The 24,323-nt window shown below is 41.5% G+C and overlaps 2 protein-coding genes across 9 annotated transcripts; one reads left to right on the top strand and one right to left on the bottom strand.

Moving 5' to 3' along the window:
• Positions 1-1,222: 1,222 nt before the first annotated feature.
• On the top strand, positions 1,223-2,483 carry CHRNA10 (cholinergic receptor nicotinic alpha 10 subunit). The gene is made up of 2 exons (XM_074189532.1): positions 1,223-1,499; positions 2,017-2,483. Exons 1-2 carry the CDS (start codon positions 1,223-1,225, stop codon positions 2,481-2,483), a joined length of 744 nt encoding a protein of 247 aa, XP_074045633.1.
• Positions 2,484-8,225: 5,742 nt separating this feature from the next.
• Positions 8,226-23,601, bottom strand: ART1 (ADP-ribosyltransferase 1). Of its 8 annotated transcripts, XM_074217344.1 has the most exons (6): positions 22,359-23,465; positions 20,963-21,100; positions 18,600-18,714; positions 17,609-18,371; positions 15,393-15,434; positions 8,226-12,686 (listed from the first exon to the last, which is right to left on the bottom strand). In XM_074217344.1, the coding sequence occupies exons 3-6, from the start codon at positions 18,660-18,662 to the stop codon at positions 12,583-12,585; spliced, it is 972 nt and encodes a 323-aa protein (XP_074073445.1). In that variant the 5' UTR covers positions 18,663-18,714; positions 20,963-21,100; positions 22,359-23,465; the 3' UTR covers positions 8,226-12,582. The 8 variants fall into 8 exon arrangements, 7 of the variants coding, with proteins under 7 accessions (XP_074073445.1, XP_074073444.1, XP_074073440.1 ...); XR_012474460.1 differs by having other exon boundaries at positions 12,632-12,686; positions 15,393-18,371; XM_074217343.1 differs by lacking the exon at positions 8,226-12,686 and having other exon boundaries at positions 13,088-15,434.
• Between the last annotated feature and the right edge of the window lie 722 nt (positions 23,602-24,323).

Raw genomic sequence — 24,323 nt, 5'->3', positions numbered from 1 at the left:
CAGACAGGACTGCTATGAATATTTTTGTACAAGTGATGTTTTTACCCTTTTTCATCATCTCTTCAGGGTATAGACCCAGTAGTGGTATTGCTGGATCAAAGGGTATGCTCATTTTTGTTGCCCTTTGGGTGTAGTTCTAAATTTCTCTCCAGAAAGGTTAGATGAGTTCACATCTCCACCAACAGTGTAATAGTGCAGGACACATTTTTAAAAGAGAAAGGAAGAAATGAATCAACAGGAGAAGCCCAGCTAAGTGGGAATAGAACAGAAACAAAAGAGGAAAGAGAAGAGAAAGGGAAACAGAGAAGAGGTGGTCCTAAAGCCCAGGAGAAAAGGAAAACTGCAGAGGAGACAGGGAAGCAGGAAAATGGAGAACAAGAGGAAGGAAGGCAAGGGGGTAGAAGAAAATAGACCAGGGAGGTCACCAAGCAAAGGGGAGTCAAAGAAGAAAACAAAGTAGACTAAAGAAACAAGAGCAAAAGGTGGAGGGGGGGATGGACAAGAATAGTTGATGAAAAACTTAGCATGGAAGAAATAAAGGTAAGAGAGAGTAGAGGGGGAAATCGAGTCCAGAGGGAGAAAGCTGGAGAGATGGAGAGATGGCATAGTTGGTAGAAGAAGCAAAGGTGCAGGAAAAGAAACATGACTGTTGTGGGATGAGGGGAAGGGAAGCAATAGAGCCAAAATACGATGGGATTCTCCCTCACTAGTGGTCTCCAAAATAAAAACTGGATGGTCACCTAATAGTAAGGTGGAGAAGGTCGGAGCAGCTGGCCCAATTCTGGGATTCCTTTGGTTCAGTGGGAAAGGGAGCAGAGAGGGGAATCTAGATGAATGCTATGGAGATCGATAGCTGCCATCCCTTTTGAGATGGGGAATCAATGCCAAGCCCCTCACCTATTCCACGATGAGCCTCCCCGACCCAGCCCCTCCGCGCCGCTTCTCACCCACAGCGTCTCCCCGCAGGGCAGACACGCAGCCGCCCGCCTCGGCCAGCACAAACGTGGTCCTTCGCCACGACGGACGCGTGCGCTGGGACGCCCCGGCCATCACCCGCAGTTCGTGCCGCGTGGACGTGGCTGCCTTTCCCTTCGACTCGCAGAGCTGCCGCCTGACCTTCGGCTCGTGGACCCACGGTGGCCACCAGCTGGACTTGTGGCCCGGCGCGCCGGGTGCCAGGCTGGCCGACTTCGTGGAGAACGTGGAGTGGCGCGTGCTGGGCATGCCCGCCCGGCGGAGCGTGGTCACTTACGGCTGCTGCTCCGAGCCTTACCCAGACGTGACCTACACGCTGCTGCTCCAGCGCCGAGCCGCGGCCTACGTGGCCAACCTCCTGCTGCCCTGCATCCTCATCTCGCTGCTGGCCCCGCTCGCCTTCCACCTGCCTGCCGACTCCGGGGAGAAGGTGTCTCTGGGGGTCACGGTCCTCCTGGCCCTCACAGTCTTTCAGCTGCTGCTCGCTGAAAACATGCCCCCGGCGGAGAGCGTGCCCCTCATAGGTCAGTGAGAGGGAGGAGGCAGCTGGACCACGGCCCATCCCTCCCACCCCCACCTCCCTTCCCCTCTCTCCTGACCCCCCATCCCCACTAGCGTTTCTGAATGGGCTCTGGGAAACTGGGTGCTGAGAACCGAGAGAGGAGGGGAAAGAGCTTCTTCATACATGAGTAGACTTGGAGGATAAAGAAAGAAGTGATGGAGATTAAGGGAAGAGTAGGAAGAGAAGTAAATCTGGAAGAAAAAAACCATAAATGAATATCATTTAAGTGCTTATTAAGGGCAAAGGGAAAAAAAAAGAATTTCAGTTATCCCATTAGTGTGGTAGCAGAAAAAAAAGATTAGCCACTGGAGGGAATAGGTCCCCGCTCACTTGAGGCTCCTCAGATGAAGAATGCATGACCACTTAGGTACATCACATGTGGGTTAAACACTATGATTTCCAAGGTCCCTCCCAATTCTTCAAATCCTTGATTCTTTGAGAAGGCATTCTCCATCCCAGACATTGTCTCTTTCTTGCAGGGAAGTATTACATGACTACCATGGCACTAGTAACAGCATCCACAGCATTGACCATCCTCATCATGAATCTGCACTACAGTGGCCCTGGAGTACGTCCTGTGCCAGTCTGGGCCCAGACATTCCTGTTAGGCTACTTGGCTCGAGGATTGTGTGTCCGGGAGCGAGGAGAACCCTGTGGGGCTTCCCAGCACCCCCCAGTTCCTCCTCGCCCCTCGATGCACCCCAAACCTCTATTGGGATCTGAATCGGGAGCTGGACCATGCCCAGAGCCTCACTGTCCCTGTCACCAAGAAGCCCTGCTCCGTCATGTGGGTACCATCGCTGTAGCCTGCCGGAGCCACCGGGCTGCCCAGCGTCTCAGAGGGGACTGGAAGCGTTTGGCTCGGGTGGTTGATCGATTTTTTCTGGCTGTCTTCTTTGCCATGGTACTTGCCATGAGCCTGCTGGTCCTAGGTCATGCTATTTGACGACTGAATTTGCTGGGGTAGTGGAGGATAGAGAAAAGGACTTTGGGGCATGACATGAGGCAACAGCAAGGGGTCCTAGAAAAGCAAGAGTTTGGCCCAGGAGAGAGCCTGTATGAGTGCCCAGATTTAATACCCTTTAAGATTTAGAATTGGAAGTGACCTTAAATTCATCTAATCTAACTCCTTCTATAGTTGCTTCAGGCAAGAGAGAGAATTGTTCCTTTTAAGTTTAAAGGGGAGGGGTGGCTAGGTGGTGTAGTGGATAGTGGATAAAGCACCAGCCTTGGAGTCAGGAGTACCTGGGTTCAAATCTGACCTCAGACACTTAATAATTACCTAGCTGTGTGGCCTTGGGCAAGCCACTTAACCCCATTCACCTTGCAAAATCCTAAAAAAAAAAAGAAGTTTAAAGGGGAGACTAATAATAAGACAAATTCATATTTCTATGAAATATGCCCAAAATAACCCTATGAGGAAAGGCATGCACATATTATTCCTATTTTACAGAAGAGGAAACTGAGGCTCAAGAAGAAAAACTACTTGTCTAAGCTTACAAGAAGTGGCAAAGCCAAGGCTTAAACTCAGATCCTCTGACTCCAAAATACTGCCTTTCCACTAATACACTTCATAAGGAGATAGATTTTGACTTACAAACAGAACTGTCCTATAATGGGATAGTTCATCTTCAGAGCAAATGAGGTACTCATTTCTAGGAGTCATAATGTAGAAGGCAATCATTTTCAGGTTTGAGTTTGGCAAGATTCTCTCAAAGGCCCTATCTAGCTCTAAGATTCTATGATTTTATAAAAAGTTTTTAGTTCGTGGCCTTCAGGGTAAGTAGATCCAGCTCTCTTCATCCCTCACTTCCCTACACTAAGATCTGTCTAATCCCAACAGTGAAAGTAAAACTCATAGCCTAAAGTTTAGGGTTTGCTTCCTTTTACAGTTTTTTTCCCCAAAAGCCAACTGAATAGCTTTTTTTTTTTTAAATACTTCAGTATTAAGCTAGCTCTTTGCTTTTTCTGACTCAAGCCATGGAAGGCATAGGACTAGAAAAAAATGTGAAAAAGATCTGAGGTTCAATTAAAGTCACCAATATGAAAGGATAGTCAAAAATAAATGTAACTCAATTTTAGTCTTCTTTAATAAAGGCATAATGTTCAAAATGAAGTAGCTGATAGCCTCTCTATTTTCCGCTCTAGTTAGACCACATTGAGGTATTCATGTGTTCAGATCTGGACCCTTCCATTTGAGAAATGGCATTGGCAAATTAGTGGGTCCAGAGGAGGTCAACAGGATTAGTAAAAACACTGAATACTAGACCATATGAAAATAGATAGAAGCAGCTGAGGGATGATTTAGAGGAGGCAAGATAGTAATTATTTGAAGGGCTATTCCATGTGAAACTTTCCAGAGTACAAATTTGTGATGCAATTCCTTTCAGTGGACAACGAAGCCAGCTTTTCTCTCTCTTCACCAGTGGACTCATCTCCTTACTAATCCTCTTTCATTGGGTTCAGAGGTGATCTCATTGGCTATCAAAATGACCAGAACTCTTAGTGGTCAAATAACCTCAAAGTAAAATCAAGGAAATCACTCCTCCCTTGGCTTAACCCCGAACCATATATTTATAGGTTTAGATAGCAGCTAACATTTATTTAACATTTTAAAGTTTATAAAGTGATTTACAAATATTTTATCCTCACAAAAATAAGTAGATGCTATTGTTGTCCCTATGAAACAAATGAAAGTGCCTAGGGTCACACACAAATGTCTGCTGAAAACAGAATGCCTTCTGTAGGGGGGAGCAAGATTAGGGAAAAAAAATTGAAAAATTGAAAAATAAATAAATAAAAATCATTCTATCTGCTAGGGGAAAAGCAAAGTCACTTTAAAAAAAACCTATGCAACAACTGCTCCCCAAATCCTGAGATCATTATGAAGTTCTATTTCATGTGATATGGAGATGCTGAAGTTGTTGGTAGGTAGAGAATTAACTTTTGAATTAGTCATGTGACTCTTTTAGTCAAATAACTTCAATGATCCATAATAATAATAGGATTTATATAGTATTTTAAAGCTGATAACATTCATATGTTACCTCATTTGGTACCCACAACATCTCTGTGAGATAGATGCTAATATCATGCTTGTTTTACAGATGAGGAAACTAAGGTAGACAGCTTAAGTACCTTGCCTGGGTCAAATAAGTAGTAAGTATCTGAGGAGGATGTGAATTCAGATCTTTTTGGTTCCAAACCCAGTGCTTTTGTTTCTTTTGGTTCCAAACCCAGCATAGTTCATCTCATGACACAATTTAGCTGGATTACTTCCTAACCCCAAACATTCAATGCCCTCAGCATTTCTGCCTTTATTCACCCCATTCCCTATACTTTGATGCTTCCATATCTCTTTGAACTCAGATTCTCCTGACTCCAGGATCGGTGCTCTATCCAGTTCTTTCTTGCCCAAGACCTGAATGTGTTTGACCTTTCAACTTTTTTTTCTTCAAAGCAAGTTCCTAGCTGTGGTCTACAAAGAAAGGATCCATTCAGGTACAATGGGACCTGCCTTCTACTCACCCAACTCCTATTATTTTCCAGGTACTCTTGATTGCCTATAGCTCCTGGTTGACTGCCTCCCAGTCATGCATCTTTCAATGAGTCTTAGAATTCAGAGGGTGGTCTACCTCACCCCATTAGAGGTCAAAGGTGGGGTCTACTTCACTCCGTTCCCTATTTGTTTTCCTATTCTCCAGCTTCTTCTGGGGCCCCCAGCCCCATTCATACAAAATAATCTGAAGCTGCAGAGAATTCACAAGGGGGGGGTAGATGTAATGTGCAGAATTGCCCTTCCTAATCTGGTTCCTCACTTCCTAGAAAAATAGGAAGTTTTCTTATACCTGTTATACCTAGGTCTTTGCATTTCTCCCATTAGACTGTGAGCTACTTGAGACAAGATCTTTCTTTTGCCTTTCTTTGTATTCCCCAACCCTTAGAAAACACATAATAGACACTTTAATGTTTATTGACTGACACTGAGATCAGGTTGAATATCTAAAACTCTTTTCTATGTGACAGCCTTTCAAATCCTTGAAGATAGCTATTTATGTCCTTCCCCAGGTAAAGCATCTCCATATCACTTGAAATAATTGTATGATATATGATCTCTAATTCTTTCACCCTCCTACTTTCCCCTCTTCTGGATGAGTTCAAATTAGTTGTTGTCTTACTTAAAATACATTCTCTAGAATTGCACTCAACATTACAATTTAGCAGCTTGTAGTTATATTTCTCACCTTGGATTCTATACCCCCAATGCATCTTATAATCAAATTAACTTTGCCTCCATGTCACAATGTTATCTCCTTTTGATCTTGCAATCTATTAAAAACTCAGATATCTTTCATAAAAACCTTTTTAGCCAAGTCTCTCTCACGTCATTGACTTTTTGAATCTAAATGTGGAACTTTACATTTATCCAGATTTCCTTTAAGACTGGGCAATTCATTCTAGCCTTTGTGTTGTTCTTGGATTTTACCTTTGTCATCCAATATGTTAATTATCCCTCCCAGTACATGTCATCTACAAATCATGTTAAGCATAGAGGGTGGGAAGCTTCTCCCAGAACTTCATTTGAGGAGTGAGCTCAGGTCAGCCATCATATCCTTTCCCAACCAGCTATAATCTTCTGGATGTCTCCATTATTCCCTCGCTCCTTCTTCCTTACTTCCTCTCATCCCTTGCTTTTCAACTTCTTTTTGTGTTTTGCCTTCCTTCATTAGATTGTAAGTTCCCCAGCATGTACCTGATACATGGTAGGTAATTAATAAATGTTATAGACTAACTAGTTGAATATTGACTGGTTTATGCCTTTAAATGAGTCACTGATGATTCATTGTAACAAATGACAGCTTTGCTTTTGTCAGAGATTTCAGGACACCAGCAAAGTCAGAGGTCACAGAAGAATTTAGTCCATGACCTCAGGAAATTATCTTTTTTTGTTTGTTTTTGAGTTTGTCCCTAACTTAGTATAGTTCTTGCACACTTCTTGTATGAAGAGAATGCTTTTAACCAAATTGCAAAATAGTTGAATGGAGCTAGAGTGGAGAGATTCTTTTGAAAGCCATTATACTCCTTTCTGACATGAAAATTAGACCAGGAACAGATTGAAAAGAGATTAGTAGAGCTGGCAAATTTGGCAACCTTTGTCTATTTTCCCTTAGGAACTTAATCACTGTACTCCTTACATATGGAAGATGAATTCCACTTATTCTACTTATTCAGAGGAAAAACTTAGTAGAAATAGGAGGCAAAAGTTATAGGAAGAGACTTTTATTTGGGTAAAGAAAAACAAAAATTGACAACATTTTAGATTTGGAAGGGACTACAAGAACCATCTAGTCCAACCCCTATGGGGGTCAGAACTATCTCCAAATGGGTCAGAACTATCTCCAAGTGGGACAGATTGATTTGAAAGATCTTGAATTCCTCTTCACATCAAAAGTAATTAAGTAAATACATTGTAGAGAGGATGTCTATTTAAATACAAATTGGTCTAAATGGCCTCTGAAATTCCACTTGGATAGGGATGGGAGAGTCCAATGACCTCATTATTGAGGTAGACCAGGAAAGTGAGAGAAATGATTATTTCTTTTATATTAGTAACCGATTATTAAATGAAAATAAAGATTTTCCCTTCTTAGTTTTTCATTCAAAACAGCCTCTGTAGGTTATTCAGCTAGTCTCTGAAGGACATTAATGATAGAGATTGCCCGAATTCTCAGGATACATGCTTCTCAGTCTTGAGTGGGACCCCACCCAACTAGAAGACTTTTCAAACAGAATCCAGTTTAGGTGCAATCTTACCCTTCAAAAACAAGATCATGTCCTTGGGACCATCCATTAGAATTTAGGATGACCCAAATTATGAAGGAAAAAACCAATCAAAGTAGTCTGGAAAGAGATGAATTCTTTTGTTCAGATTGTTGGAGGTAGCTGAGTCTCTTGACGAGATCATGTTCTCAACAGAAGGAACTGAACATTGCTTGCCCACCTCCTCATTAATATGTCCACTTTCTCATTGACTGTTAACCTGTCACAGTTGGTTTCTATCCTTAGGTACACCTCCTTTTCCAAAGGCTTTTTTTAAACAAGGAAATGGGGTTAAGTGACTCACTCAAGGTCACACAGGTAATTATTAAGTGTCTGAAGTCAAATTTGAACTCAGGTCCTTCTGACTCCAGGGCCCGTGCTCTATCCGCTGTGCCACCTAGCTGTCCCACCAAAGTCTTTGTATTTAATGTACTCCAGAAGGTGTGCTTGGCTTATCAAAAGTGTCACTGACCTTCTTTTATTAATAACTTGCTAGCCATAGTTAATAAAAATGATTATTAATTATCCAGAACGTATGTCTCTCAGACTTTTTCATTCATCACAAGAAAAACATTCCATATTTTTATGAGGAGAAATGCACAGAATAACTTGGTGAAGTGGAAAGAATACTATTTTTGTTGTTAAAGGACCTGGATTCAAATTCTAATTCTGCTACTAACTAGTTATTGGATCTTGAGGAAGTCACTTTATTTCTGTGGAACTTATTTATCAAAGAAATAGTTTGAATTGATGACTTTTTTAAGACCTCTTCAGTTTTAAAACCTGTAACTATTATCTCCAAAAGAAGAAGTAGTAGCAGTCATACTAATGTCCCATTATAAAGAAGTAAAATCAGACCAAATATAAATTAAATTCAGCAAACATTTATTAAGCATATATTCCATGCAATGCACTCTTCTAGGACTGAAAATACAGACAAAATTAAGGTAATTCTTGCCCTCAAGAAGACATCTATTGAAGGAATATACTACATATAAAGATGAGTAAATAAAAAGGCAATTTGAGGAGGGATAGATTACAAAGGAGAAGAGAAGATAAAGGAAGCAGATGGCCCACAAACATGACCTTGAAAGAAAAAAAAGACTTTGATGGGGTAGAGAGTACATTCTATTGTGGCAGATTGCTTATATGAACACACAATAGGCCAAATGATGGAATGTCAAATTCAGGTAACAGTTTAGTAGTCCAGCTAGCTGGAACATCAAGGGAAGAAAGAAAAAAAACAGGAAGGAATTAGGTTATTGAAGTCTTTAAAGAATAAGTGAAATCATTTAAGAATTTAATTATCCTAGAGGCCATATGAAGCTACTATGTAAACAGTAAAGTTGCACTGTCAGGCCTGTTCTTTAGGAAGATTATTATGGTAGTTATATGGAAGATGGAGAGGAAAGGAGACTGGCTGGAAGCAGGATGAGCAACTACAAGAGTATTATAATGATTGATGAGAGAGGAGATGAGATCCTATCCAAATCAAGGTTATGGCTAAGGAAATAGAAAGAAGGAAACAGATGTGAGAAACGTCATGAAGTAGATTCAGCAATACTTTCAATCTGATCATGAGAAGTGAAGGAAAGATGACATTGGGAATATAAACCTGGATGATTAGGAGGATGGTGTTATTAAGACAAAAAAAAGACCAAAAAAAAAGAAAAAAGAAAAAAAGGGAAATTTGAATGAGGGGAGGGAAGATAATGAGTGTTCTTTGGACATATTGAGTTTTAGGTAGAGAAAACCTATGTAGAAATATCCAACAGGCAAAGCTAGTATGCAGGACTGTAGACTAAGAGAGAGATAAAGGATGAGCATATGATTTTGGGAATCTTTGGCATGTAGAATACTTGAACTCATCATGAGGAAGATCATGAGGAAGGGAGAAAACTGAACCACAATGGAAGCTTAGGAAGTGGATGATGATTCCAAAAAAGACTAAGGAGGAGTGATCAGCAAATATGAAGAGAACAAGAGGACGATAGTGGCAGGAAAATCTAAAGAAGGAGAATATAAAGGAAAAGAAGTTGATCGATAGTATCAAATGATAAAGATCAAGAAGACCAGAAGGGAGACAAACCAGATTCCAAGAAAGTAAGAAGTGAGGGATGAGTAAATGGAGACAATGAATAACTCCTGTGTGTGTGAGAGAGTGAGGGAATTAGTTTTAGGTTTGTTTGTTTGTTTGTTTGTTTGTTTTTGCAAGTGGCTTGCCCAAGGCTACACAGCTAGGTAATTATTAAGTGTCTGAGGCCGCATTTGAACTCAGGTATTCCTGATTTCAGGGCCTGTGCTCTATCCAGTGCACCACCTAGCCACCCCAAGAGTTAGCTTTAAAGGATGATTTGAGTTATTTAAGATTTTAAGGACAGATGATACTTGGATGTGTTTTTAGGCATCATGAAAGAAACCAGTAGTTAGAGAGAAAGGTTAAAGGTGAGAAAAGAAAAGGAATGATCATCTGGAAGAGAGGTATAGAACAAAATGCGCCAGTAAAAGGATTAGCTTTAGCAAGGAGAAGGGACACTTGTTTTTCAGTGACTAAAGCAAAAAAGATGAGTGATAATATAGAAGAATTTTGAGCAGGAAGTAATAGAGATGAGAATGTTCATGAAAGATGACCTCAATTTTCTCCTTGTAATGAGATGGGAACAACAGGCTCCCAGCTGTGATCTGCCTAGAACATGTCATGAAATGATGAATCTGCACCCTGGTCATTTCCAGAGAAGTACTTGCTTCACACCTAAGGACTTGCCATTTTGGAACAATGAAGCAAAACCTGAATTGTCCCATTGGTCACACCTCATGATAGCTGAAGCAGGGGAAGGTGTGTCAAGACTCTGTTAGGGAGGGCTAACTTTTAGGCCAGGAGGAGTAACCCAGTCAATGACTCTTATAAGAACTCTGAACTCTGTGTTCTCTCTTCTCTGTCTCTCCCCCTTCTCTCCTCTGTCTGTCTGTCTGTCTCTCCCCTAATCATATCTGGATTCACAGAGCCTCTTTTTGTGAGAACTGAAAGGAGTTCCCCTTCCTTCACCTTTGAAACATGGCGACTAGTAGGAATATATGGAGGATGGGATAAGTCCTGTGTTGGTGAAATAGCTTGAGCTGCCTTTTCAGTTACTTCTTGAATCTATTAGGTTATCCCAGGATGGACATTTACAGCCTTGAAGGCAACTTTGTAAATTCAAGAGGTTAGGAGTTCCTGCATCCTCAGTCAAAGATAACTGTACTTAAGGAAGAATTACCAGCAACATCAGCAATTCTTCTTGAAGTTGATTAACAGTGGGAAAATGAATCTAATCCATTTGCTAGGAAATATGGACCTGACATTTGTTTGGACAGTACAGAGCTGAGGTGAAAATGAAATACTGATTCAGTAATCCAACAAAATACTTCATGTTTTGATGTTTTAGGCAAGCCTCAATGAGAGACTAACTAGTGAAGAAATAAATAGCAGTCCTGTACCTGATTTACATTATATTTTGAGTTCATTTCTACTCTTCCTTTTTGGGGAGACACTAGATATGAGGCAAAGCTAGGGTTTAAGAGAGTGGGAGGGTCAAGAAATGACATCTGACTCTTTTGGTCAGGCTCTTCCAGGACTGAATCCCACTGGAGTGAATGGATCCAGAATTAAGAACGGAGAGAACAGAAACCCCTTCCCTGCTAGTGAATTCTTACTATACATCCATAAAGAAGGAAATAACATTTCCTATTGAAAGAGAATGTGGGAAGAGGTGGTACTTAAAGTTTAAAGAAGAGGAAAAGATTTAGAGTACTAGTACTGGTTGTATGAAGTGTCATAGAGAAGAATACAATAGGAAATAATAATAGGGAAAAGAGAAAAATAAAAGGATTGCCATGAAATAGTGAGAGCCCAACTAAGATGAGATAGTGTGAATTTATGAGGGACCAAGTTACTGGTCCTTCAATGACTTTTAGAGGCTTAGGAGTTGATCACAGAAAAATTCAATGATTGTAGTGATGATTCAGAGTTCAGGATTGGAAGGACAGGAGCAAGCAGCAAAAGACAAGAGGTCAATGGATTCAAGAATGGAACACTGTATTTTCTTTTATTAGGATCCAGAAGCTCTAAAACCTTTCTAGGTTATGTATAGGGTCAAGACTGTGAAAGGACAAAAACTGAGTCACAGGAGACAAACTGGAGGGATTAAACAATTAAAATTCATGTAAGGACAAAGAATAGGTTTGGAAGTGAGACGGATAAGGAGGGATAGAAAATTGTTTTCAGGGGGGGGTATTTCATACTTGAAAATCATTAGAAGTAAAATAAATTTTGGATGATGGAGAAATCTAAGCTATGGGACTACCTCCTGCATGTGGTTGAAGTGGATTGAAGATGGGAATCAGGAAGTTTGAAGAACTAGTATATGAAGGCAGGTTAGAAATGCAGAGAAAAATTTGAAGATGGACAGTAGAATTCTTGGGGGAGTAATAAGAGAGTATCATGGAATAAAAAGGATTTCAGCTGAGTGATATAGATGAATAGAATAGCTGTTCTTGAATGATAATAACAGAGAGAAAAATGTACAATTAAAAGTGAGTAGCAAGGAACTTGTATAGCAACTCTTTCTCTCAACCCAGTATCCACCCCCTTCCCCCACCACACCCCATGGCACAAGAGAAGGAACAACTAGTAATGGGAGTAAGGTGAGGGAGGGTTATCTCAGATTACAGGATGTTTCAAATAGTGCCAGGTTTCCCATAGCTCAAGAAGATAAGAGTATGAGGAGAAAGATTTAGGATGAAGGGGAATTTATTAATGATATAGTGAGGGTTTCTGAGGACATAAGTGAAAAGGAGAGTAAGGAGGCTAGGGGGTGGGGAAGGATGGGGTACTGCTGTATACAGGTTTGAGATTATGAACAGAGAAGCAAAGAAAAGCAGTTTTCACCTCAATATCAGAGAGTCTATAGAGCAGCAGAGGGGAGTTTGCAAGTTGTGGGAAAAGGAAAGTACCAGTTCATAGTGGTCTCCAAGTTTCTGGGTCCTGTGATGAGTCAGCATTGGAGCCAACTACAGGACTGTTGACTGGCTCAATCTAACCTCTCAAAGTTTTGACCTTTTACTTCATTTTCCACCACTTCTCTGCACTGAGGTATCTGGTCCATCTTTTGTACTTGATTCACATATCTGTCATATAAGCATTGAACTCAAGGATTTTGAGAATCAGTGAAGCTTCATAGCAGTAGTCAAAGGAGACTCGGGGGGTCAAAGGATATCAACATCATGAGGACCCAGAGCAGAGGCAGGAACTGCTGGGATGGGGAGAAGGGTTCCATCCTCACTACTGCTGCTGCCAAGAGAAAGAAGGAAAAGGGACACAAGAGAGAAAAGAAGACACAGAGGTAAGTACAGAGAAAATATGGAGAAAAACACAGAGAATGGTGGAGAAAGGAGCACAAAGAGAAAATGAACAAGTAGGGACAGAGAGAGAAAGAGCTTATTACATAAGCATAGAGGAAAAGAACAGAAAATAAAATAAAACAAGGAAGACAAATATAGAAAAAGAGGGAGAGAAAGAGAAGAAAACAGAAATTAGGGTAGAGAGTAAAACAGAAAAAATAAAGAGACATGGAGAGGATGAGAGACCAATGAGACAGAAAAAGAAATGATTATGTACATAATTAGATGGAAAGAAAGACTAAAACATGCCAACAAAAAGAGATCCAGAAAAACAAAAAGAAAAGATGAACTAGGATAAACAAAAAGGGAGAGACTGACAAAATGAGACAGATGGATGCATGGGATGGGAGAGGCGGAGAGAAAAGCAAAATGAGATAGAGAGGAAGGCTCAGACAGTTTGAGAGAGGGAAAGAAATAGATGCAGAGATGAAGATAAAGGAAAAAAATTAAGACAGTAGATGGAGACAGAGAAACTGATAAGCCTAGCATTCCCTCCAAAGCCAAGGCATTAAAAGCTCTCAGTTCCAGACCCCTGCCTTCACATGGGTCTTTCTTCCTTTAGTTGAGGGTGAGAGATGTATTTGCAGGCCAAGTGGTCCATGGACCTAGAGAAGAAACTAGAGATACCAGTGCTGTATCTTTTTTTTTTAAGTTTTTTCAAGGCAAATGGGGTTAAGTGGCTTGCCTAAGGCCACATAGTAATTATTAAGTGTCTGAGATCGGATTTGAACCCAGGTACTCCTGACTCCAGGGCCCGTGCTTTATCCACTACACCACCTAGCCACCCCCTACCAGTGCTGTATCTTGAAGGATCCCACAACATGCAATGACTGCTAGTTCCTTGCTTCACCACTGATTCTAGAATGGGTTTATTGAATGAATGACCTCAGACAATTCCATTCCCACCTCACAGGACCTCACCTTCCTATTCTATTCTGAACTGCATCTTGCCTCCCCTTGGCCTATCCAGTCTACAGGAACTGAGTGAAGGGAAGGAGGAGGTGCTCAGTAATGTCACTAGTCTAGACCCATACTGGTCTTTCCCTAGCTGGTCTGTCACAATATCCAAAAATTCACCATTTGTTTTATTTTAATTTGGGATAAGGCATTTAAAAAAGGGAGTCAGGAAAGAAAGTATGCCTGGGGCATACCAAGACCTGAGGACAAATCTGGACACTGCCCCTAGCGCATTGTGCTAGTCAACTCCTTCTGTTTCAGTTTCCTTCTCTATAGAAAAGGGTCACATAATAATATTTTCCCTATATATCCCAAAGATGTGTACATCAAAGGAGATCCCAAGTGAAAGACTTTTATAAACTAGAAAGGGAAAGAGGTACTTGAGGAGGAATCAGAATGCAAACCCCCTTCTCAGAAACTCTTATTTTCTAGATACTCTAAAGGTTCATATAAATATTTAAAAGATTTATTTTCATTAGGTCACTGTGAGATGGGTAATACAATTATTATGTCATCCTCTATTTACTGTTAAGGAAACTGATCCTCAGGAAGGTTAGGTGAAATATGTGCCCAAGGTAAGTAACAGACTGTTAGGCTGAGGACACAATTTAGGGGGCCACATGGAATCATGATGGTTTCTCAGGAGGGAAGGAAATGGTCAGATCTGGACTATAGGATGTCTACGCTGGATTAGATAAAATGATAAGACAAAATGAATGGAGCCTATTGAAGACAAAGAGGCTGATGAGGAGACTGATGTAACCAGGGGACCTGGAATTCTTGACAGCTAGTGCCTTTCCCCTCTGAGGGTATCTTGCTTCTATTTTCTCTGTTCTGTCCATAACTCTTTGTGTGTCTGTGACTTCTTCTGTTACAATGTAAGTTCCATGAGGGAAAATATTGCTTCTCTTTGGTCTTCATAACCGCAATACCCAATCCAGTCCCTGGCTTATACAAGTTGTTTACATTGTTCATTGATTGATTGATCAAGTGAAGTGTGTGTCTGTGTGTGTGTGTGTGTGTGTGTGTGTGTGTGTGTGTGTGTGTGTGTGTGGACTTTGAGGCAGAAGAACAAGCAGGATGGCAGGGGATAGGCAGCTAGGTAAAGCAGTAGATAGAGCACTGGACCTGGAGTCTGGGATAGCAGTTCAAATCTGATCTCAGACACTTACTAGCTAGTTATGTGACCTTGGCCAAGTCACCTAACTTCTGTATATCTCATTTTCTTCAACTATAGAAGAGGGATAATAATAGTGTTTACCTCACAGAGTTGTGGGAATCCACTGAGAGAATATTCACAAGGTTTTTGGCACATAGTAGGTACTTAATAAATTCTGATTTTCTTTTTTCTTTATCCCCCTGTTCAGATAACAGGGTTCTGAGGGACTGGAGAGTAAATAGGGAAGTTTCTTTATTTTAGTGTAGATACTTATAGACTCTTTTCATTTATCTCATATATAGAGAAAGTGAGACTTAGAAGGACCTATTCAAGGCTGCACAATGAAGAAGAGACAGAAACTTGGTTAGATGGTAGAACTCTTGGTACCCTCTTTAGTTGCTGACTGCCAAACCTTATCCACAGTTCTCAGGGAATGATTATTTTTCCCCTCTAATGACCTAAGGCCCTGGTTTGTCTTACCTGAATTATTTTGTTTGCAGCGTCCTGAAGTGCACTGCTTATCTGGAAAAAGAATAAAACAGTGAAAATTGAGAGAATCCTAGGCTCTCTGACAGAAGAAATCTCTGAGGCTTCCTGGAACTGATCACTTAACACACCCTCGACTGATGGCCATTCTAGCTTGCAGACCTATAGAAAGAGGAAGGAGGCTCATATATCCTGAGGCATCTCATGTCACCTCCAGACAGTTTTTATTGTTAGGAGGCATTTCTTCGAATTGATCCTCAACCTGTCCCTCATCAGTTTCCATCCTATTTTTTCCTAGTTCTACCCTCTAGGACAGGAGTGGGGAAATTTTTTTTTCTGCCAAGGGCTTGGAGATTTATGACATCATTTAAGGACCACACAAAATTATCAACTTAAAAATTAGCCTACTATATTTGATCAAACATTTAATTAATTCACCCTCAAAAGCTCCTATATTATTGAATTCTGAGTCCCACTTGTGGTTGATTTCTAAGGCCTTATATGACTGGTACCCAGACCTTATTCTAGAGCCAAGCAGATAGTTACAAGATAGGCAGCTAAAGGATAGAATGCTGGGCTTGAAATTCAGAAAGACCTGAGTTCAAATACAGTCTCACCTTTACTAGCTATGTAATCCTGCGTAAATCACTTAACTGTTGTTTGCCTCAGTTTCCCCAACTGTAAAGTTTCCCATGGTTTTTGTGAGGATAAAATGAAATAATATTTATAAAATGCATTGCAACTTTAAATGGATACTATAAATGCACTTGAAAATTATTTGTGCTATTTAATGCTGCTGCACTTATTATCTGATCCTTCCTCCACATCTTAGACCTTCAAATCCTTGAAGAAAGCTACAAAGATTACTCTAAGACTTCTTCCAAATGGTCCTTAGATCATCTCCTGTTTTCTCACAATGCTGATTGTCCTGTGTTTACTACTCCTGCCTATGAAAGGTGCAATGAGTGTACTAAAGGGGCACCATAGTGCACAGAGCACTGGCTCTGGAGGCAGGGAGACCAAACTTCAAATCCAGCCTCAGACTCTAAATAGCTGTGTGACCTGGGACTTAATCTCTGTCTGCCTCAGTTTCCTCAACTATAAAACAGGGATGATGATAGCATCTACCTACCAGGATTGTTGAAATCAAATGAGATATTTGTAAAGTACACAGTGCGTGGAGCAGAGTAGGTACTTAAATTCCTTCCTTTCTTCCTTTTTTCCTTTCTTCCTTTCTTTTCTTCCTTTCTTTCCTCCTTCCTTCCTTCTTTCCTTCTTTTCTTCCCTCTATCCTCCTTTCCTTCCTTCCTTCCTGAAGGACCCTGGGAAAGTCACTTAACATCTCTCAAATTCAGTTTTCTCATGAATAAAATGGAAGTAATAATGGATGGCATCTACCTCTCAGGATTGTTGAGGATAAAATGAATTTATTTGTAATGTGCTTTTGCAAACCTCCAAGTTCTGTGAGCGCTAGCTATTATTGTCACATCTTTCTGAAAATGTGCAGGCCAGAACTATCTTCTAGATATAGTCTCTTCTAGCTATGATCTGACAATGACAGAGGACAGCGTGACTCTCACTTTGTATTTTTGGACAGAAATGTCTCTCTTTGCTCAATCTGTGATTGCATTTTTTTTTTCTTTTTCTTTTCTTTTCTTTTCTTTTCTTTTCTTTTCTTTTCTTTTCTTTTCTTTTCTTTTCCTTTCCTTTTCTTTTTTCTTTTTTTTCCTTTTTTAGGTTTTTTGCAAGGCAAATGGGGTTAAGTGGCTTGCCCAAGGCCACATAGCTAGGTAATTATTAAGTGTCTGAGACCGGATTTGAACGCAGGTACTCCTAACTCCAAGGCCGGTGCTCTCTCCACTGTGCAACCTAGCCACCCCTCACTAGATCTTTTTCACAGGAATTCCCATCCCACATTACATGGGAGTAGTTGCTTTTTTTTTAAGTGTAGGAGTTTCTCTGGAGGAAACTCAGGGTTCCCTGGGGGGCCACCAGGGCAGGATCCTGACAAGAAGATGATTCCAGGGGAGGGGCATCATCTGGGCAGAAACCCAAATTGGCATGGAAGAGGTGACCCAGACTAGAGCAAGCTATCAGTATACATCCTTGATCCGATGCATGCGTCCCCTTGAGCCAGAGGCTCCCCCAAGGCAAGGTCCCTGCATCCTCTGTGGCCCTTGGTTGTCCCGGAGGACGAGGACCGCATTTACCTTTGATATATTCACAGTTAAAGGTGCTGGCCTTGTCCTGGGCTTTGAGGTAGATGCGAACCGGGCCGTGAGCCGGCGCCGAGGCGTTGACCACCAGGAAAGTCTCATAGGGAGGAATCAGCACTTCCTCCTCCCCGGGGAAGAAGGAATAGCCCTTAATGAGGACCCCATGGCAAGTCCAGATGCCAAAGAACGTGTCTTCTCCGAACTGGTGGGCAGCAGCGTCCCTGAGGGAAGCCGAGGCAAAGGCCCCCAGGCGGACCACGGCCCCCGGCCCCGCTGGCCTGAAGCGGACCCCGTGGACGCCCCGGTAGACCTGATAGCACCTGGGCTGCTGCCCCGAGCCCAGGAGCCTCAGGGCTTCTGTGAGCAAGAAGTGAAGCGCCTTGAAAGGGAAATAGCGGAGGTAGTAGGCTCGGGACCGGCCGGCCTCCCGCACCGCGGCGTTGAACTCGCGGTGCAGGGGGCTGTTGGCGGTGTAGGCCAGGAGGGCCACCGCGTGCTCGTCTCGGAAGCCCGGCCGGCCCGAGGTCGGGGTCCCCGGCCCGCCCCAGGCCCGGCGCTCCTGCCAGCGGGCGGCTGCTGAGAGCCAGGCCTCGGCGAAGACCGGACTGGCGTTGAGCTCCGCGCGCTTGAGGTCCGGCAGGGCGGCTTCCATGGCTGCGCCACAGCCCGCGTACTGGTCGTCAAAGGAGGTGGGCACCAGGTCCAGGGGGGCCTCCCGGGACAGGAGGTCCCGGCGGGACACCCGGCGGCTCCAGGCCTGCGAGGGAGGAAGAGTCAGGACCCCTGTGCGGCCCCGGAGGCGACCCCCCGGGACGGTGAGGGCCGAGCCCGGAGCAGCGAGGGCGAGACGGTCCGACCAGAAGCTCTGTGGCTTCTTCCCAGCCCCGGGACTCTCCGAGGAGCCACCATGCCTCTGCCCTCAGGCCGGGGACCGCGGGAGCCCAACAGCCTACTTGGTCTCTTCATCTCAGCTGCAAGCACATACCTGCGGGGTTTGCGCTAGGAGAAAGGCCGCCAGTAAAAGGGACGCGACTATGCGGGTCTGCATTGTGCCTCAGTCTGTCTGTCTCCCCGAGAGGCAAGGTCAGAGTTGGGATGACCTGGAGAGAAAGAAGAGGACACAAGAAGCAGCTGGACCTAAGCTTCATAGTGTCCTTCTTCACAGAATCATAGGTAAGAACTGGAAAAGAGCCACTATGTCATCTAGTCCCTCCTTTAGTTTACAGATCAGGAAACTGAGCTGAAGCCCAGTGAGTTGAAATGATTTGACCAAGATGCTACAGGGGATAAATAAGAGAGACAAGATTCCAAGCCACATCGGATTGCCCAACCCTCAGCTCGTCCATTGTACCCGACTGTCCTTAACCCACACTCCCTCAATTCAATCCAATTCATTTCAATTCAGTCAACACTGGGGTCTCAGATCCAGGAAGATTTGGGTTCAAATCCTGTGTCTGACATAAATAATTCTGGGTATGTATGTACTATGAGTCATCAAAGAGGTGACCAGGTGGCTCAGTGGATAGAGAATCGAGAATCGGGCCTGAAGTCAGGAAGCCCTGACTTCAAATCTAGCTTCAGACAGCTAATGCAGTGACCCTAAGTATCTTAGTTGATAAATTGCAGTGCATATGGCAACCTGAACTGGTGAAAGGAAATTTCCTTTTATAGGAGTTCCTTATATCAGGAAATCATACTGTTCCTATCTCTATGTCTTCAGAGTTCTTGTGCTCAATGCTGGAGATGCAGAGATTAAAAAAAAAAAGCCAGTCCCTGACCTGAAGAAGTTCCTAGTCTGACAAGAGCTGGGTTGTAGCATGGGCAGAGGGAGACAAAGTAATATGAAAAAATATAAAGAGGGACACAGGCAGGTCCACCTTAGGCATGACTTGTGGCATTTGAGCTGGGTCTTAAAGACAGAGAAGATCAGGAGGAAGAAAGATAAAGAAGGGTTAGATAGTTGAGACTGAACAATAGCTAATGTCTAATTTGATTGGAATGGAGAATGGGAAATAATGGGAAATAAAGAATATAAAAGTAAATTGGAACCAAATTATAAGGATCTTTCAATGGTAGATTAGGGAAGTTGTAGTTTATCCGATAGACAGTGGGGGGCCAAGGAAAACTTCTGAGGGAGGAAGTGACATGGTCACTCTTTACCTGGACCAGGACCATTTAGAGGACATGAATTTAGATTGTTCAATGAATAGAGTGATGGGCTTGGACTCAGGAAGACCTTATTGAACATACTGCTTTAGACACATACTAGTTGTGTGACCCTAGGCAAGTCACACACTAGGTTGATGGAAGGATCAAATCAGATTAATATATAACATAGATGTTTGTGTGAATGCATGTATATATGTTTATGTGTTTTATATGTATATATGTGACCACATCTATGTACATTTGTATATATGTATAATTTTGTGAACCTTAAAGTGCTATATAAATGTACTATATAATAATTGTAAATAAATATATAATATTATCTGAAAGTACTATATAAATGACCTATATAAAGTACTTTATAAATATTAGCTATTATTATTATTATCATCATCATCATCATCATCATCATCATCATCCAGGGACCTGCCTGAATTCAGCAGTAGACAGGTGCTTAAATAAAGACCCTTGACTTGACTATGCTATACTAGGGAGTAAAAGTGACACACAAAGAGACCAAGTCTAGAAGATCAACTCATTTTTCAGGCATATCTGATTCTCCATGACCCCATTTGGGGTTTGTCGTATCTTTTTACTACAATGGTATGTCATTTCCTTCTCCAGCTCATTTCATAGATTAGGAAACTGAGGCAAACAATGACTTGCCCAAGGTCACACAGCTGAAACCAGATTTAAACTCAGGTCTTCCTGACTCTGACCTGGGGCTTTATCATTGCATCACCTAGCTGTCCCGGAGGCTCAGCTTCATTAGAGTAAAAGAAATCCAGTGACAGTTTTGAAAGCATCTTAGGATCAGAAGATTTTAGGGAGTGGAAAATGCTAAATGAATGAAAAAATCATGGAGGAGATTAATACTCCTCTCCTCCCCCAAAAGGTGATTGAGAAAATATTAGTAGTAGCTATTGATCAGTCACCAAGATCTCAATTCTATAGAATCTATGAAAACGATCTGTCAGAAACATTCTTTTATTAAAATTTTTTTTATTTTGAGAATTTATTTATTTTGAGTTTTGCAAATTTTCCCCCCATTCTTGCTTCCCTCCCCCACCCCCACAGAAGGCATTATCAGAAACATTCTTGATAAACATTTGAGATGCAAACAGCCAACTTTCACAGATTTTTTTCTATAGAAGAACTTATCTTTAATCAAGTACTTACCTGTGGGCAGCTAGGTGGCACAGGTAGATAAAATGTTGGACTTGGAGTCACAAAATTATTTTAAATTCAGTCCCAAACACTTAAAACCTGTGTGATCTTCAGCAACTCACTTCACCTCTGTCTGCCTCAGTTTCCCATCTGTAAAATAGGGATAATAATAACTTCTTCTATCTCACAGGATTGTTGTGAAGATTAAATGAGATAATGCTAAAATACTTTTAGCATAATACCTTAGCACATGTTAGGCGGTATATATATATATATATATATATATGTATGTATATAGGCAGGCTCTTATTATCATTATCAAACAATTGAAAGGTGAGTGAAGTAAGACCTTGCTATATTTGTTTAAATGTTCTCCTCCAAGGAGGAATCTCTCATACTTGATATCTTATAATTATAACATTAATTTAAAAGGATTGATATTATAACATGCATTATATTATATAAAATATTAGCATCTTAGTATATTATATTTATAGAGCATCTTAAAGTTTACAAAGCACTTTATGCATGTTATCTGATAAGTACTGTATCCACATAAGTACTGTTAGTCCCTCATTTTTACGGGGGGGTAAACTAAGTCTGAGAGAGCTTAAGTGACTTGCCCAGGGTCACACACTCTAAGGCAGCTGAAACATAATTTGAACTCAGGTTTTTTTTTTATTATAGATACAGCCTTTTATCCCCTGGATCATGCAGCTTCCCCAGATCACCAAATATATAATGGAAAGAGATGAATGGTGGCAAAAGTAGGCTGCAGCAGATTTCCAAAGATGACCTATGCTCAAGGAACTACTTAAGTGGTGTCATTGAGGAAATGTAGGCTCGGAAATGGTAGACCAGTCATGGGACAAGAGTAAAGAATAAAAGACAGATGACTCAATACCATAAAATGAAACAAGACCTAAAAAAGAAAATTATTAAGTATATCTTTTGTGGAGGCTAAGATGAGAATGTACAAGTGGGTTGTCACTTGAACCAGTGGAAAGAATAGAAAGTGATGAGCTCATAGGTATGAACAATTAAAATAAGAAAATATGATATCATATAGATTATTTCATCTGTTCCATACACTTCAGTGACATAAAAGATAATAAATCACTAATAAAGGTCTCAAAAAGTTTTTCCTTCCACCTGTGAAGTAGAGAAAAAAAGAGTTTTGTTTTCTCCCACTTTACAGATGAGGAAACTGAGGCTTAGAGAAGAGAAGTGACTTGTCCAAGGTCACCTCTCTGATAAATTTCAGAGCTCTGATTCAGGCTTTTAATTCCAAAAACTGGGTTCTTTTTCAGTATAGACCAAATGAAACTCAGACATAGGACACACCATCTTTGATTTCATGACTTTTCCTATTTCTGGAACATTCTCCCTTCTCATTTCTGGCTCTTACCTTCAAGTTCCAGCTAAAATTCCACCTTCTACAGGGAGTCTCTGAAATGCATATGTCTTTCCTCTGTTGATTATCTCCCATTTATCCTGTATGTTGCCAGTTTGGATATTGTTGCCTCTTCCATACCCTCTTCTGGAAGGTAGGGACTATCTTTTACCTCTTTTTTGTATCCTCAATGATTAGCATAGTACCTGGTACATAAGGAGGTACTTAATAAATATTTGTTGAATTTTGACACCAAAACAAGGGGGTAAACTGCATGAGTGAAGAAAAAGTTTCAGATCATGATCCAGTTCCTCACTCAAGGAAGATATCAGGAAAGAGACTATATTCTAGTTTTCCTCTGAAACATCAATCTGATCCACAACTCACATCATCTCGTCTTTGGATGGGCTCTGAGAGGACATCTAATTAAATCCATATGTGAACAGGAATCCTTTCCAACAAGTGGACACCCAGTCTGTGTTTAATGATGGGATTTCCACTGTCTTCCAGAGTGCCCCATTGCACTTTTGGATAGTTCCACTTGCTAGCAAGCAAATTTAAGTATGGGGTTCCTGAGAAGGGATGTAGAAAAGAAGGGACAGGAAAGAAGGTTTATTACCTGATGTTATTTTTCTTAGTGGGCATAACTTCAAAAGGAAGGCCCCTAGAACAGTCCTAGCCCCAGTCCTGTCCTGCCTTCCTCCCTGACTTGGAATCCACACCCTAGGGGAGAGAGCAAAGGTGCATCCCTTCTTCCAGGCCTGGGAAGTGTTCCCTCTACAACCTGGCTTTCCAGTCTCATTCCCTTCTTCATCCCACCTTCCTTGAGGTAGGAGTCTAGGGACACAGATTTTAGTCTTGATTCCACCACAAAATTACTAGTGACCTTTAACAAATTCCTTCTCCTTCCTTGACCTCAGATTCCTGTTCTATAAAATGAGAGTTGGGATCTCTAAGATTTTGAAGATGTCTGGTTCTTCCTTCTCTGACTTTCTGTCTCTCTGGGTCTATCTCTTTCTCTGTCTCTGCCTTTCTCTCTTATTCCCCCTCCCCTAACAGCCCTGAAGAAGCTCTCTTTAGTGACTCTTCTAGCCTTCACCACCCTCCCTCCCAGTACAGAGATTTGTCCCCCTTACCTGGGCTTCCTTATGAGTGAAGGGCAGGGGAGGGGAAGGAAGCACTGAACTCCAGGGCTCCAGGCCCAGGGGGAGGAGAAGTTTCTTTTATATAAAAACCTCTCTACCCTCTTTTCTCCTCCCCTTTGTCCCCTTCCCTACAAATGCTTGGAAACTCAATCTCCCCCACTCCTTTGCCTTCTATTTCTGGATAGGCTCCTTCCTGCCCAGGTCCCAACTTGGCCTGTCCCTGGCATGTTTTCCTAGTTGCAGAATGGACAGTTGGGCATACAAGTGTCTGAGATAAAAATAAATTGGGTAGGAGACTGAAAAAAAAATCAGGCAAGGACTAAATAGATTAATCATGGGTATAAAAAAGAAGTCAGGAAGATTGGAAAGAAATCAGAAGGAAATCAGCCTGTAGAATGAAAATAAATTAAAAAGAAGACTGAAAAGAAATCAGAAAGACTAATTAAAGAAAATCTGACAGAGGGTTAAAATATCAGGCAGTGAGAAAAAAAGAAAGCAAGACTATAATTTATAGCATGACATGTAAAATACATTCTCCTTCCCTTTTTTTTTGAAAATTAGGATAAGAATTGACTATCTCTAATACCACAGTTTCTCACCCATTCTCTATTTCAAAGGTCAATGAAGTCTCTCAGTAATCACATATTCCAGGCCTTTTCATTACTGAGATTGTATTTCATTGGGCTTGAACTCATCAAAGGCAGCTAGGGTGCTCTCTTACTATTTTCTATCCTGTCTTGGGTATTATTACTTTCTTAGTAACCATATTAGTTCTTCCTTTTTCAGTCCAAGGTCATTCTTTTTTATTTTTTTAAATTTAAATTTATTTATTCAT

Source organism: Macrotis lagotis, chromosome 1, assembly GCF_037893015.1.
Source record: "Macrotis lagotis isolate mMagLag1 chromosome 1, bilby.v1.9.chrom.fasta, whole genome shotgun sequence".
In the NCBI taxonomy this organism is placed as follows: Eukaryota; Metazoa; Chordata; class Mammalia; order Peramelemorphia; family Peramelidae; genus Macrotis; species Macrotis lagotis.
The sequence above is the reverse complement of the archived record's forward strand: the minus strand, read 5'-3'. Positions and strand labels throughout refer to the sequence as shown.

Excerpts from the sequence above, each read along its gene's own strand:
- ART1 (XM_074217339.1), bottom strand. The coding sequence starts at position 18,662 with ATGCAGACCCGCATAGTCGCGTCCCTTTTACTGGCGGCCTTTCTCCTA. Across the intron at positions 18,372-18,599 it reads TCCTAGCGCAAACCCCGCAG|GCCTGGAGCCGCCGGGTGTC; the intron begins GTATGTGCTTGC and ends CCTCCCTCGCAG.
- CHRNA10 (XM_074189532.1), top strand. The coding sequence starts at position 1,223 with ATGCCCGCCCGGCGGAGCGTGGTCACTTACGGCTGCTGCTCCGAGCCT. Across the intron at positions 1,500-2,016 it reads GGAGAGCGTGCCCCTCATAG|GGAAGTATTACATGACTACC; the intron begins GTCAGTGAGAGG and ends TCTTTCTTGCAG.